Source organism: Pecten maximus, chromosome 1, assembly GCF_902652985.1.
Source record: "Pecten maximus chromosome 1, xPecMax1.1, whole genome shotgun sequence".
NCBI lineage: Eukaryota > Metazoa > Mollusca > Bivalvia > Pectinida > Pectinidae > Pecten > Pecten maximus.
The window spans coordinates 6,166,618-6,183,028 of NC_047015.1; the positions used below are offsets into that span (position 1 = coordinate 6,166,618).

General features: G+C 35.8%; 2 protein-coding genes across 4 annotated transcripts in view; both read left to right on the forward strand.

The window, feature by feature from the left end:
* The window catches only part of LOC117323267 (EF-hand calcium-binding domain-containing protein 6-like), a 38,312-nt gene extending 36,560 nt beyond the window's left edge, over window positions 1-1,752 (forward strand). For all 3 annotated transcript variants that reach the window (XM_033878386.1, XM_033878395.1, XM_033878402.1), the window contains one exon: window positions 57-1,752. In XM_033878386.1, the coding sequence (XP_033734277.1) occupies window positions 57-299 (243 nt within the window). In that variant the 3' untranslated portion in view covers window positions 300-1,752. The remainder of the gene's footprint in view (window positions 1-56) is intronic.
* A 9,486-nt stretch (window positions 1,753-11,238) lies between these two features.
* Window positions 11,239-14,656, forward strand: LOC117322462 (putative nuclease HARBI1). Its single transcript, XM_033877724.1, has 4 exons — window positions 11,239-11,789; window positions 12,742-12,927; window positions 14,326-14,375; window positions 14,646-14,656. The coding sequence occupies exons 1-4, from the start codon at window positions 11,239-11,241 to the stop codon at window positions 14,654-14,656; spliced, it is 798 nt and encodes a 265-aa protein (XP_033733615.1).
* The last annotated feature ends 1,755 nt before the right edge of the window (window positions 14,657-16,411 follow it).

Genomic DNA, 16,411 nt, shown 5'->3' on the forward strand with positions numbered 1-16,411 from the left:
TATTATCATATTTCGGAGTGTTAAATAATTGGATATATCATTTGTTCTATATCTAGCTGGCGGGAGACTGGAAGAACTTGCGCCGTGCCTTCCGGAAACTTGATAAAAGGAATGTGGGTTATCTGTCCCTGCCGGAGTTCCGGTCTGTGCTGAAACTGGCCAATGTGATTCTTGACGAAGATGAAGTGTATCACGTCATGACCCAATTCGATAACAACATGTCCGGGAAAATCCCATACGAAAAATTCATCGAGGAGACATTTAAACCCCAGACCAATCACAGCGTTAAGAGATTGTGAACAGACAGACAGCATTACTATTAATATTGTTTCTAACCAAAATTCTGATATTTTGTTTATCTTGAGTTTGCTCACTATACCTCGTATAAATGGTACTTTCCCCGATACCAGATTACTGTTGTTGCAGTTGATCATTGATACGTTAATTCCTAGGCTCAAGTTGCCGAAAACTATTATCAATAGTTAATATTAATTTGGAAACAATCGGGTATATATAGGTAAATAATTACACACTGTAAACAGGAGTTTACTTTGGCTTGATTTCCTGTAAACACGCTACAATAGTTTTCTCGTTCCCAATGGTTCAGTCTTGTTATAATAGACACTTGTTGTGAGCATAGATGGTATACGTTATATATTTACACCATGTTAAGATTTTGTTACATTTGGGTGATTAAATTGTATAAAATTTATTGTTTATATTCTGAGATATTTTCGCTTATTCTGTGTCACTGTCAGGTATGAATGTTTCTCTATGACGTATTTGTTTTAGTATCGTCATCACTGTATTACCTATTATTATGACACTAGTATTTAATAGTATTAAATGACATTATTAAACATTTTACACCATTGTCTATATCACAAGTTTATCGACAAATATTTCTACATATATCTATCAATAGATGGCACAAAAACCAAAACAGGTATTTAATGGATTTTATTTTATTTTTCATACGGATAAGAAAATATTGTAGATATATGGACGAGGATAGTTTCTACCAACGGCTGTGATATCATTTTTGTGTTACTTTATCATGGTTATTTACTTTTTCATTGTGTGTATCTTTTATCAGTATTATTGTTGCATAATATATCGGTATACACATAGTTTTACGTGTTAATGAATAGCGTTATAATTATTGTGATATGAGGGAAAAAAAATCAATGATTAAAATAGATTTTAATTGATTTATGTATCCCCTGTACTGAAGACTGGGTTGCTTCCCTTGTTATCGAGGGCTCCTGTGTGTTTTTGTCTATTTTTGTTTTTCTACGTCTGCCTAAGAATGAATTATTTTCACGACAGTTATAGTGATCTAGTCATGCGTTATACACTAGAGAAGGTAACCCCATATTGAACGGTTATGGCTAAGATATGGTTATCAATAGAAATATTCGTCAAACCAAGTGTAATGTTTGTATAATTCCAAACTGAAAATAAATTACCTCTTAAAGAGTCAAATAAACAACATTATAATTCACCTTCTTATAAAGTCAAATAAGCAAACTCATAACTTAAAATTAAATTATGGATGATGTGTGTCGTCCAAGATCAAACCCGTCCAAGGAACATGTGTCCGTCTCTTTGGTTCCAGGAATGGGGATCTTCCCTTTCTGTCCCACACAGTAACCGTCTGGCGTGTGTGATATTTTTCCATTTTAACTAACAAAATCAATCATGTTTTAAATCATTGTTTCTGAATAAATAAATAAAGCTATGTGTGATATTTGTCTGTTTTGTTTTTATTTTTTCGTGTGGCGTTCAAGACGAACCGCCTCATAATCTGACCGAGTAAGCAAACACAAAGAAACACAACGAAATGACACATTAATGTATTTTCAGTTGGGGTGTGCAATGACCCCCTCAACCAAAATGTCCACTACGGCCTCGATTGGCTAACAATTTCGAAAATCTAATTTGCTATTAATCGATCTATTACTATTTACTAGAATTCAATAGAAGTTATTGAGAGGGATGGTTATCATATGTACTTTAATGTAGTATAAAAAGTTGACTTTATAAGCAAAATGGCCGCCATACCGATGACTTCTGATTTTTTGAAAGGTGGGGTTCCCAGCAATGTTAATTTCCTATAGGGGTCGGCCTAAATATTTTATATACTTAAAGACCACTCATCGATACACTGCTTTGTGACATCAAAGTTGGTTCCATTGGATACAAATTTAATCCAGATTAATCGATGACGCACTTGCCTAATAAGCTAATAACATAACTAAATTAATAAACTAAGAACGCAGATTGTCTCAAAACAGATAATAAGTATCTATTTTAACGAAATATGAAAGTTTTAACTATAAACTAAATACCGTAATACTAAAACAGTAATTATACCACCGATAATTATTATTTTTTTAAGCATTTTGTGGAAAAGAAACGTCATTTTTTGTGAACAAATGGCATTTTGAATGTCTTCCATATTCAATCCATTCAAAATTGTTTAGCGTATAGAGAGCTTTATTACTTAGCCTAATCTAGCCCAAGGATCGAAATTATAGCATTGGTGCAAAGTGTTGATATTTGGCTGTGATGTGTGTCACCCCAATGACTTGCTGAATGATACTGGACATAACAGACCGCCCTGTAACACTCCAAACTTAATGCACACGTGCGACTTTTCTTAGATATCACAAACACAGCCGCTTGCATAGATAATGTGATTTTCACACAAAAAAATGATATGGATGTGGTAAGTGTACTCTGTAAAGTACAAGGCTGACAACTCCGCCACGAGCAAAACAGCATCCCACCATGCTTCAATCGACTAAAAAACACATTTATTCAAACTGACATAGCGCATACTATATACTACAGTCATCTAGAAAAAATCTTCTTTAACCTACCGTGTCACTCAATACGAATTGTTACATCCAAAACGCAATAATCCGTGAAAACATCGCCGAATTCCTCCTTCAGGACACCATTTTCCAAACTTTTCCCTCAGCCAGTCCAGATTCCTCATTTACCTAAGGAGTAAATTAATCGACTCTCACCAGGTGTACTTTTTAGGGTCACCTCGGCTTATTTTACTTTACAGGTGCATGTACAGGACGTCGTTTGTGAGATCAAGGACTAATTAAATAGCATGTTTTAATGCCAGTGATGAGATCGTCCTTTCCTTTTCCTCAACTGCATCATTTCCCTAGTTGTTGAAACTTCGTATCGAGATCGAAAGATTTCAAACGGTGCTCAATAACTTGTTCAAGACAGGGTCTGGACATTATGTATACCATGAACTAGCAGTATCAGAGCGAGACGCATGGTAATGGGGCTGGTTACCTTAGCTCAGCGTGTGAAAGATGTGTCAGAGCTTACCAGAAGGGCCAAGTCACTATTTGTCAAACTAGATGCAACTGTGGGTAATTGTTAGACATGGAATACCTTCGGACATTACCCTGTGGCACATACCGAATATCACTGGCAGGTGGCTACATCAGTGAGCACCTCAGTCATGATGGTAACTACGAGATATTGATCTATCGGCAATCATGTGACATTGTACGATGTCAGATCGATGAAGGCCGGACAGCTCCGACACCATTTATCCCATAAAGGATTATTGCCAGTGCATTAATTAAGCATTGAACTGCTTTCATTTGGAAGTTATGGGCTGATGAATGCCAACTGGACAAAGGCAAATTTAATGAAGCGCGCTCATGTTGAATTTGCCTTTGTCCAGGTGGCATTCATCAGCCCATAACTTCCAACTAAAAGCAGTTCAATGTCTATATTTACATTTGACAACGTTTTTTAAAGACTATATCCAGGAATTTTGCTTCTACGATGAATGAACAAATTATTATCGTCAAAGACGGAACAGCCTTTTCAACAGCCATCTTCCGTTATCGCCGACGTGACAATTATGACGTCACTATAATAATGACGTCATAATAAAGATTTGGAAGTTATGGACTCGTAACCTTCAAGTGAGCTTGGTAAAGTTATATAGTGGGGCTGCAGTGTAAATGTAAATATTGGACAGAGAACCATGGGGGTATGCGCCCACGTATCCAGTATCCGATACTATTTGGGATACAAAATGCATCTGGAAACCAGTCATTCTTTGCATCCAGGTCAAAAGGTTTAACTCAAGTAATGTAGATTTCACTAGTAACCGTCTTCCAGGTGGACTTGAATAACTAAAACTACGATGTAGACCAACACTTACATGGCGAATCAGATTCTAGGGCGAGGAAGCCATATTGGATTCCAGATTAGGTAGTTTAATGTGTAAACCAACATAAATCGATCATGTAGTTATTGTCAGAAATTGATTCAGCAGTCGTACGGACATTAAATATTGGTGGTTATCGTGGAACATGGCGGCCATTTTGGAAGTGGACATTTCATTTTAGTTGGTTATTAGTGTAGGTGTCAGTCCCTGTGTACTTATGGAACCAATTATAAACATTTTATTTCTGTTCATTTTACAATATTTCAACGCAAAACAGATTTTCGTCATTGCTTGTTTTTCTTTTAAAAATCACATAACAATATTGTCAATCAATTTTAATTACTTTGGACAAAAATCTTCATTACTGTGGCAGGTTGGTTTTAATATATTTTGTATTCTAATTGTTCCGTAATTGTCAAGTTGTAATAAGCGTCATGTGGTCAATGGTTACAACAATGTAGTATCATGTCTTATTTCATTGGTTATTCGATTTTGCGATATGTCTTATGTTCCGGTCATTGTTTTATTATGTGACTGGTCAGCGGGCGGCGAACGAAATCAGAATATCGACGTCATGTAATTACTCGCCCGTCCGTCACAATGTATAGAACAGTGTGCCATACACAGAGTTCGAATCTCTATATCTACTTGTCTGCAATGAATGGTCCCGAGAACTCACCAATGTCTCGTGTGACGTGTAACAGTTTTCGTTTAGTGGATATGTTTTCTCAGGTCCTACGACTTATGTGCTATATACACCGGTATGTATCTCCAGGTCCTACGACGTGTGTGCTATATACACCGGTATGTATCTCCAGGTCCTACGACTTGTGTGCTATATACACCGGTATGTATCTCCAGGTCCTACGACTTGTGTGCTATATACACCGGTATGTATCTCCAGGTCCTACGACTTGTGTGCTATATACACCGGTATGTATCTCCAGCATGACATTGCAAAAGACAATCAACAAGCAGATATATTTAACTTTGATATTTATTTACACGACTGGAATTTAAACAGAACACTCAACAATACAAGGCCTACAAATACAATTAACTCGCATACTGCACTCTCATATACGGAACAAGAACCCCCCGACTAGGGCTACAGGTGTTTCCCTACTTAAGACGACGGACAAAGGGACATAACTGGAAATAGACGACGGACACATATTATATACTATGGACGACGGTAATTTAGAATAGACATTAAATGCCGGTATCTGGTGATTCTCGGTCAGTTCCTCTCTAAACTTCAGCCGGGAATCAGCAGATAACGCTGATAACCTAACACCGAAACATAGCGACCCAGGCCGATAGGCATAATTTAGACTAACTTACCGGAATAACGTTGCGACCACAGGTACTTGGGGTCAGGAACCAAAGTTATAATGGAATTGTCTAATTTTAATTTGTAACATCATTTCATGTCTATTTATGCACCGATACAACATTGGAATCGATTATAAAGCGCTTTTTAAAAAAACACCCGTTTCTGGTTGTTATAATATAGAGTATTATAACAACCAGAAACGGGTGTTTTTTTTAAAAAGCGCTTTATAATCGATTCCAATGTTGTATCGGTGCATAAATAGACATGAAATGATGTTACAAATTAAAATTAGACAATTCCATTATAACTTTAGTTCCTGACCCCAAGTACCTGTGGTTGCGACACGCAGGGTCTCAGTACCTGACCAGTTCCGTGGTCAAAACTTCAGCCAGCACTGGCGAGAACCCCGCGAAACGGAATATGTAGTCCCAGTAGCCCAACCCCTAGTCTGTATTTCCTCGTGCTGCACGCGTAGCCAACTACCAGAACCGGCTGCACGTACCCGGTTACCAAATATAACCAGGGGAAAACCCTACGTCACCAACGCTAGGGGGCGCTACTTACTACTACCCAACATGGCAGCCAAGCCGACAGACGATCACGGAGGTTAAAATACAAACAGAACCAATCCTGCTACAGATGCATGCATGAACCCGACCCGTCATATTACTATTTTTGGACAAATTATTTGATATTGTTTGGAGGTGGTTTTTTTTAGCATATTACGAATGGACTGCAATGGGAAGTTGTATTTTTGACATTCAAAGAATTTCGTTTAATGTAAAACAGAGCATCTTCTTTCTCAAAATCTCTCACATTTTAATCTCCCGTACTTAATGTATTCAAAATGGTAAATTCTTGCATTGCATATATGATATCCTACATTTTTTTCATTTTTGGCACAAAAAGGTGCTAAATTTTTGCGTTCGTATGTGTTTGGAATTAAATGCATATTTAGTATGTAGGTGTAGTGTGACAATACAAAAACAACGGCGGTGTTAAAAAAGGCCGCCATTTCATGGCCTCTGATTAGCCGTAATTTAGATATTGTTCAGTTGATAAGATTTGGTATGTAGGTACACAATGGAACATTGATCACTTTCGTAGCCTCAGTTTCATACTTAAACAAAATGGCGGCCATTTACTGGCCTCTGATTAGTAGGTCCCAAACAACTAATTCAGCGAATCAGCTGGTGTTTCACCTGAACCAAGTCCCTGAAGAAAATGTGTTTTTGGGTTTGTAGCTATTTCCTGAGTAAACACAATGGGTACTTTCTATATACCAGAATAAAGAGTAGGGCCTGGAGATTTAAAAAATCTAAAAAATAGACTCCTGGTATAAATAGAAAGGTGTAGGATTTCAGGTGTAAAAAGATGGGAATTTCCCCAGGTGGGGTTCCCCTGTCCACTGTCAATACTGTAAGTATCAGGGTTACTGTCTTCCAAGTACAGGTCATCTTCGCTAGCCAAGGCTTCTGATTACGTTACACTCCACGAACCCTTGGCAGATACAGGCGTCAGTTCTGGCCCTCTAGCGGCGATTCGAAATTACCACCCTTCACGCATGAAATTTTCGACCAATCAAACAAGCGTTAGCGATTTACTTCATCGGTGATGTTTACAAACACACATCGAGGTTTATTTCGATGAGATATGTGATCAATGACTTATATGAATTGATCAAACACTGCGAATGTTCCCCCAAAGATTGTGATTTTTGTATTTAGGTAAAATGCCATGACATAGTCGGCAATGTAGCTCTGTACTGGGTGCCGCATTTTTTGTTTACTGCGAAACCAAGCCAGAATGTAAAACGCGATTTGATTGGATGCCCTGGGATTCCAGGGCGCGACGGTTTGAACACGACTATATCCGCCAAGGGTTCGTGGAGTGTAACGTAATCAGAAGCCTTGGCTAGCGAAGATGAGTACAGGTGTGCTCTTATATGCTATTAAACCTATCCAATAACATCATTTTTCTGGTAGGGAAATCTTAAAACTTTAATTTGATATAAATTTCACAACATTTGAACTTCAAATGAGTGATTGAGGGGACGGAGTCATTGGTAATAACATATAGTGAAATAATTATTTGTGCGAGACCTTAGTAGAAATTTAGAATTTGTTCAATTTCAATGAAAAATGGTATAGATAGGTATAAAGAGACTGCGAATTCAACTGCAAGGGTTTTGTTCAATTTCAATGAAAAATGGTATAGATAGGTATAAAGAGACTGCGAATTCAACTGCAAGGGTTTTGTAGCCATATCAACCACGCGGAGACTTTTGATTGGTCGAAATGTTGATATTGTTTGATTTCTATAAAAAAAAAAGTATTTATGGATTTTAGGGGACTGCGAATTCACAACGTGATTTTCGTTGCCATAATCACCACATTTGCATCTTCGGGACTATGGAGGCATTTGGGGACTTCTGTAATAGTTTTCCATTACAATTAGTACTTGTTTTCTTTGTGATTCATTTTCTAGATAAATAAGTGTTTGTTTTAAAGTAACCAATTACAGTTCATGTTATGCAATGTCCACAATGATCATACTTATAATAATTCCCACTGTTCATACATCATTGTTATACTTATATTTACATATCTTCCTCAGCTTAGTAAACTCTGACTGCGTTAAAATTAGCGTAAAGCAGTAAAAAAAAAGACTCAGCGGATTGATAAGCGGGGGAATCGTTAACATAATCATGACGTCGTCTCTTTGTGACGTTACCGGAACGTCAATTGGACTGCGGCATTTTCAAAGGACTAATCTACGCAATGTTTGCCTTTTCTCCTTTTCTCCGATGATCTCTGTACAAAAGCTTATGTAATAATGTAATAAGTTAATGATAATGAGCTAATTTTATTAATAAGATGCAAGTTTATTCATTATTCACTATCACCAAACAGTATGTTTATCAAGTGACGTGATTCTAACCAATAATAAGATAACAGACTAGTACAACAACCTAATCACTTGCAAGTTGCAGTGTTTTAAAATACAAATTATCGTCAGAACTGAATTATTTAACAAGGTATTAGAAATAGCATGAGTTTGAAAATCTTTATTGATCAAAGAGAAACGATGCTGGATCCAAAGATCTGTGAAAATTGTATGACGGTCAAGCACACGCCAATTACAATACCTTGACTTGATTCAATTCCTGTAAAGCTCGTTATTTGGTTATGCACAACTTCCGACCAATATTTAATAATCTTGGTGTATCTGATAAATTTAAGTTTGATAATGTTATGATGTAGAGGACTTAGTTGAAGATAATTCGCTGTTAGAGGCGAAATGAGAGTTATGATTAGGTCAGTTGTAAGAGAGACAACTCTCGCTGTATTACGTTAGCGAGTCAATATATATACCTCATTCCTAAAATTGCTGTGAAACCATGCACGGAAAAGATTTTTGTTCAGGCATTTTACCAAACAGCAATAATATTATATTTAATCATATAATTCGTTTTCGTGTTTACGCTAACTTGACCTACATTTATTTTACTGAAAATTGTTACTAACACTATGTATTCTTTCAAATTGTTTTCTTATCATTATCATCAGACTAAGATGGCTCTTCAGTAATGGTAGAACCCAAACGTGTAGAAATCCAGAGAAGGTAGGGTAAAAAAACAAAACAAATTCATGTAACACACTATAGCAGGAGCAACCTGCAATTGTTAAAATCCAAGCTGGCTGTCTCTCAGCCATATTGTTTTCTAATCAGTTCCAAAATGCAAATGTGACCAAGGGGAACTTACATATAAAATATAGAACTTTCTGAGAAATACCGATAACAAACTTCAGTTGTCATAATCCAAGATTAGGGACCAAGGGGAACTTATATATAAAATATGAGAAAGATCCCTTCAAAACTGTCTGAGAAATAGCGATAACAAATTTTAATTGTTGAAATCCAAGATGGCTGCCTGTCAGCCATGTTTTTTTTTATCGGTCCCAAAATGCAATATGCACAACTAGGGACCAAGGAGGATACGTAGGGTCAAATAAAAATCATTATTAACAAATATCGAAATACAGAAAAATAAGGTCAAATAAAAAAATCGTTATATCCAAATATCGAAATACATATCCAAATGAGTAAGAATTACTACAACAGACGTAAAACTGCACATGCGGAGTGTGTATGGTCCAGAAAAGAAATACGTACAAAGCTATCATAAACAAAGATTTGGCGAAAAAAAAATCGTAAAAAAACGTTTCGTGAAATGAATTTAAAAATCCGAAGAATTACAGGAAAATAATTAACAGAAATAATCATCAGTGTAAAAATATCCCGTGACCTGAATCGTTCACCTACTATTAGCTCAGAGACTAAAGATGGGTAATAAAGTGAAATCAATAACACTGGTTTGCAACAGATAAGTGAAAAATACTTAATGAGCCAATAATTGTTGCTGAAATCGAAAAATGGATAAAACTTTAAAAAAAAACCCAACAAACAACAACAGTGGTGATGATAATATTAAAAATGAATGTATCAAAGCTACCAAAGACATCACGTTACCGTTATACGTATAGCTTTTTAATGTTGTATTATCAAAATATTGGGTCGAAGGTAATATTATTCTTATTTTCAAGAATAAAGACTCAGAATTTAATCCCAAATATTATCGACTAATTACGACTTTGAGCTGTATAGGTGAACTATTTACAGCTATATTTGCCAACATGTTAACTACTTTATCTGAGGATTTCCGTGTCATCAATGAAAGTCAAACGGGTTTCCGTACAGGCTACTCCACCACTGACAATATAGACACGATACATACATTATGTATTCTATTTGAACTAATGAAAAGTCGAAGGAAAAATAATTTGTATTGCGCATTCATCGACTTCGCGAAGGCATTCGATAGAGTCTGGCGTGAGGCGTTATGGCACAAGCTTTTAGTAAATAACATTAATGGAAACATGCATAAAATTATCATAATATGTATACTGTGTATAGTGTAATTAAGTAAAAAAATCAAATAATGGAGAAAGTTATATTTTTTATGTTACAACGAAGTAAGGCAAGGTGAAAATATAGTATCTTTTCCTTTTTTTATGTGTTTCTGAATGATTTACAATGTTTGTTTTTTTTTGTTAGAAATAATGAATGTCAACTGCCTTACCACAATATCTAGAATACTAGAAGACAAGCTTGGTGTGTGTTTAAAGTTAGTGTGTCTGTTATACGCAGATGTCACTGTATTGCTGGCAGAAAATTCAAATTAACTCTAATGCATGTAAAATAAAAATGATTAGTTTTTGGACGAAACTCACAGCAGGCAAACATGATAAAATAGGTATATATTATACAAGGTATAAACTATTGTAAACGAAGAAACTGGTGGTACAATTATATGGACCGATTGTATTAAATTTTGAATAATTGTGGACTTTCCAATATATGGCTTAATGAACATCATTTCAATACCAAATGGTTAATTTCCGAAGTAAAGCTTACACTTACTGACCACAAACAGGGTGTAACTTACGAGTGGGTGTAAATCCGTATGTAAACCGTACGTAAAAGTTACGGTCCGTTTCACAAAGCATGTGTAACTTACAAGTGGGTGTAAGTTATTCCTGAAACCGGGTGTAACTTACACCACCCTGAGAGGTAGTGTAAATCTGTATGTATCTTTACACCCACTTGTAAGTGCGAATCCAAAATGGCGGCTGGAATGTTATTGATAGATGAGGAAATGAGAAGAGCAATGAGGAGAGAAAGAGTGTTTAGAGAGAGGGGGAATTACCTAGATAAAAACGATGACAGGTATTTAAATGAACGCTACCGTATGTCACGAGGTGCAATTGTGAGTATATTTGAAATTATAAAAGATGACTTACTCACCGTAACCAATCGCTCCCACGCCATTGACCCCCAGATACAACTTTTGATTGCCCTGAGGTATTATGCAAAAGGCGGATTTCTTTCGGAAACCGGGGACCTACATGGGGTCAGTCGATCCTCTGTCTCCTGCATTACAAAGCGTGTGACAGATGGAATTATCCATCACCTGAGAGGGATGATCAGTTTTCCGGCGGATGTTTTACAGCTGAAGGAAGGGTTTTATGCCATTGCCCATATTCCAAATGTTGTCGGTGCCATCGACGGCACCTTAATTCCTATCATTGCCCCTTCCGCTGACGAACATACGTATGTATGTAGGAAAGGATTTCATGCACTGAATATCCAAGCTGTCGTCGACAGTAGGTGTAGGTAAGTTAAACGTCATTCACGCTTGAAAACTAACAAAATTCATAGCTATGCTACTTCACAACTTCGCCGATATCGAGAACTGATAGACTCTATGTTAGAGTAGTGCCCCTTTACAGCTTTCTAAAATTAGGAATGGAAACTGAACAGATATATACGGAAATAATCCTCCATGTCTATGACATGATCGTCGCATAAACAAGGGAAGGTTTTACTTACTTTTTTGATAGTTTGAAAAAAAAACACAAACAAAAGATTCAAGACACCTTTAAATGTTCTATTAATATAACAAAATATCAAGATACATGTATACACAGTATGTGATGTAATTAAATAGACGATACTGCCGACATCAGTATTTCATGAAATTAGATATATTCTAATCAAATTAGATTTATTCAAATTTAAAATTGAGATATCTCTATTTCAATACAGATATCTGATTTAAACCAGTAAAACCCAAATCATAGCAATAGAAAAAAGATTAATTAGCAAATTTATATTGTATTATTATGACACCTACACAAGGGTCCAAAAGAAAACGGTAATTGAGATAAGTTGATTTAAATAAACACAAAACGATTTACCATTTTGTGTGTAATTGATAATATTACATCTAGTAAGAGACTGCATTTAAGTGTTAGTTTAAATAAGCCAAAGAGGTGCTGTGAACATTTTAAAACTTACGGATCATCTCATAGATTTTACAGTACACCCAAGTTTTGTTACTCTCATAATTACTTTCAAATATAAGTCTATTATGACTTTGCATATTGGCCGTGTGTATTAAACAATTAATTTTTAACACTGAAAGATTTTTTAGAGAAAGATCATACCACTCTTACAAAAATAAAAAGTGAAAAATATCTTCTGGATAAATCAAAATGGAAATGTTCAGTTTAAATATGTTAAACAAGGTCAAATTATTGATGCATATTTTTTATTTCAAATGCAGATTTATCAACATAGTAGCTAGGTGGCCTGGGTCTGTCCATGACAGTTTTATTCTGAACAATAGCAATTTGAGTGCAGTTTTTGAGAGACGGGAGATTGATGGATGGCTACTGGGTGACTCGGGGTATCCCCTTAGACCATGGCTTTTGACACCCATAGCCAATCCAACAACACATGCTGATGACAGGTAAATACATATGCAAATCATGCATGTTTCCAAGAATTCAATGAAATATTAATTCCATTATAATATCAATGCAACATAGTCGGATTTGGGGTGGGTCTTGGCGTATTGATAACGAACACAGGAGTTACTCGTCACAAAAGAATAAGGTCTATATGATATCCTTACAGCAAAGAAATATAGGTACATTTATCGACACCGACGCGCCAAACTGTACAACAACATTGCATAATTTAATTAGCATCACAAATACATCTATACATATTTAAAAGATCCGATAACATCTGAGACATATAGATAACATATAAAGATTATTCTCATTTATCCAAAGTTAAAACTAAAAGAACATAGAATGATTAGCAGAAATACAAATAGACCATTGGAAAAATCACGACGAACATAATAAGTTACAATCATCGGTAAAATTATGAAATTACCGATCGCATAAATATATAATAAATAAATAGATAAATGCTAACATTTACCTTACTTGGCATGCACAGGACATATAAAAAATGCAAAGTAGAACTACATGTACCAAACGCCGGCGAAAGTACAATAGCAAGTAAGAAAGAAAGAAAGAAAGAAAGAGAAAAACGTGTCCGTCAGTGGTCAAACCCGTTCCATGCCTACTTACGTCACACGAACACTATAACACCACAAAACACACGACGTAGGATACGCACAACGCAACAACCACAAAACGATCACTGTGCGCAGGCACAAATAAGCACGATGTGGAATACGAACAACACAGACATAAAACAACGAGCAATATAAAAATAACCAGATATCACATCAATTTGTCCATTACAAACAATTGCACTGGTTATAAAATTTACTGAATGATTTATCACTGGCAGTTAGCGTAACATGCTAATTATAACGACATCATAATTTAATGATCCAACCATGTAATAATCCTTAAGGTGGCAATGTAAATTAGAAATTATATGAGTTGTATATTGCTGGTGTTCATGAGTAATGTAACCGGTTGTGATCACTCTCAATACTTATTTAATTAAAGGTATTCGAATTTTAACAAAGCTGACCCCTATGGACTAGAAAGTATATATTTGAAATTATGTATTCCAATCTAGTGCATTATAAGAGTTGTGTATACTTGAAATGCTATCCTAGGTACATGTACTGGCAAAATGGGTCTTCTAGAACTTAATCATGAGAAGATTCTTTTAATTTTTTTTTATCTTAGAAATAAGTTACGGTCATTCATATTAGGAAACAACCTAAATACCTCATGATAAATATCAGCACCCAGTCTTCTAGAATAAGTTAGAAGTTAAAATGGTGATCATTCACCTTACCATGAACTCGCTTGGACGGAGACTTGTAATAGTAAAGCTCTATGGATTAATAGCAGTCTCCTTTTTCAAATTGAAGGTACAACCGCGCCCACAAGAAAACCAGAAGTGTTGTTGAAAGGGCCTTTGGTATTTGCAAAATTTTCGAAATGAAATGTAAACTACATGGAACTTTTGCAAATCAGCCTCCTTACAATGTTTTTGTTTATACAGGTATAATTCTACTATACTGTTGATGTTTTTTACTCTGCATAAATCATGTGAAACATCGAAATATATTTTGTAAGATAACAAGATGTGTAAACCAGTAGCCGTGTCATCAGTCAGTTACTGTACATGTAGGCCTACTAGGCTTTTTTTTTTTTACAATATAATAGTTTCATGTACGTTTTTGTGTAGGACTCCTGTAGTCTGTCACTGGTGATACTTATATAGATTAAGCTGTAACTATCCCATAAGTGCAACAGATTGAAAAACAAAATCATATTGTCTCTCCGTATCCAAAATCGGTAGAATGCATACGATGTCATTTAACTCGAGAACCAGTACACACAAATCACAACACTCGGCCGCCAGGCACCTCATTGTTAGAGCGTACAACTAACAAAAACTGTGTTGTCATTATTATGTTGCTATCAAATTTACTTTTATCATTTACAATAGAGCTTTCCCTTTTACTTAATTGCTTCATTAAATATTGTGAAAAGAATGAAAGCAACAGTTACAATCGAAACATCTGATCTGACTTCGTGACTCAGTACTGACAGTATCGGCAACAGCCGTATCGACATTTTACCTACCTGTCAGTCACTTTCTGCCAGGCCTCTGCCTTGGTAGAAATGGAGACGCTACTGGAGAGCTTACATTGAATTATTTCAAGGTGCTCCCCAGCAGCGTCAACCAAGACTTCAACCTCTTTTGAGGTAAAGTTTTGCCGTCTCTTCTTCTTCTCGGCACTCGCCATTGTTTAGAAACTTGTGTCGTCTGTCAAATACAGCTTTTGGACCTCCAAATGAAGAGTTCTCGTCAATTTTCGCGCGAAATTTGAACTTACGTATACTCGTAAGTATTTACGTACACGTAACTTACGAAGATATTTACACCCGGTTTTGTGAAACGGCCCATACGTAAGTTACGAATGGGGACTTACGTACACGTTAATTGATACACCCGGGTGTAAGTTACACCCTGTTTGTGAAACGCTCGCCAATTCAAGTAAAACTTGGCGGAAATATGTCGAGAATCTCCAAAATCTATAATTCATAGAGTCTACAAGAACGACGTTGTTTTTGAAAATTATTTCAATACTTTAACCAAAAAAGAAATAACTATTCATCAGTTGAAACTGGAATTTGAAGAGGTATACCAAGGGATGAACGTATCTGCAAAATATGTGATAAAAGAGACGAGTATCAATATATATTTGAATGATCTGCTTTAGAAAATGAAAAAAACGTGTTGCTTATCATCCAAATTAATAATAAGACATCACAATGAACACATTTTAAAAAGTATTTTCACATAGTATTTATTTTCGTTCGAAAAACTTTTCCCTATCTTTATTCGACAATTTCTTTCTAACATGCAACTCTGAAAATAATACTCATAATCGCGTTTCAATACATCCATGGGTTTGCTGAAATGTTAAAAGAGTTTTACTGGGAATTTTTAATTTAAGGTCTCGCCTGAAAAAAACAACATAAATGCACTTACACGAAAACCTTTTATTTACAGTAATTTTAATAGGTCCATCTTAAAAAACGTTATAGGAGACAGCATACGAGTGCACGTGTTTGGCGGTGATATAATCAAATTTTGTTAGACTACAGCCATTGGTGATGTACATTAATTTCTATTACGATAACAGCCATTGGTGATGTACATTAATTGTGTTACGACTACAGCCATTGATTCTTGTTTGGCAGAATTTTATCTATTTCTGCTTCTTCGACTACACGAAAACGTTTGCGTTTGTGTTCGTCTGCCATTTATAAACAACTGGAAGGGAGAAAACTCCGCGCATCAGAATATGAGGGTCACCATGGGGGTACGCGCTCAAGTGAGAATTTATGTTTTATTTCCCGGACACGTGATACATTTCGGCTAATAACACACAATGTTTTAAACATGAGGTACAGTAATAGTTTTGTTACGACTACAGCCAT

Bases quoted from the DNA above. Each gene is read 5' to 3' on its own strand.
- LOC117322462 (XM_033877724.1), top strand. From the start codon at position 11,239: ATGGCGGCTGGAATGTTATTGATAGATGAGGAAATGAGAAGAGCAATG. The intron at 11,790-12,741 runs GTAAGTTAAACG...TTTCAAATGCAG, and splicing joins GTCGTCGACAGTAGGTGTAG to ATTTATCAACATAGTAGCTA. The intron at 12,928-14,325 runs GTAAATACATAT...TTCAAATTGAAG, and splicing joins ACAACACATGCTGATGACAG to GTACAACCGCGCCCACAAGA.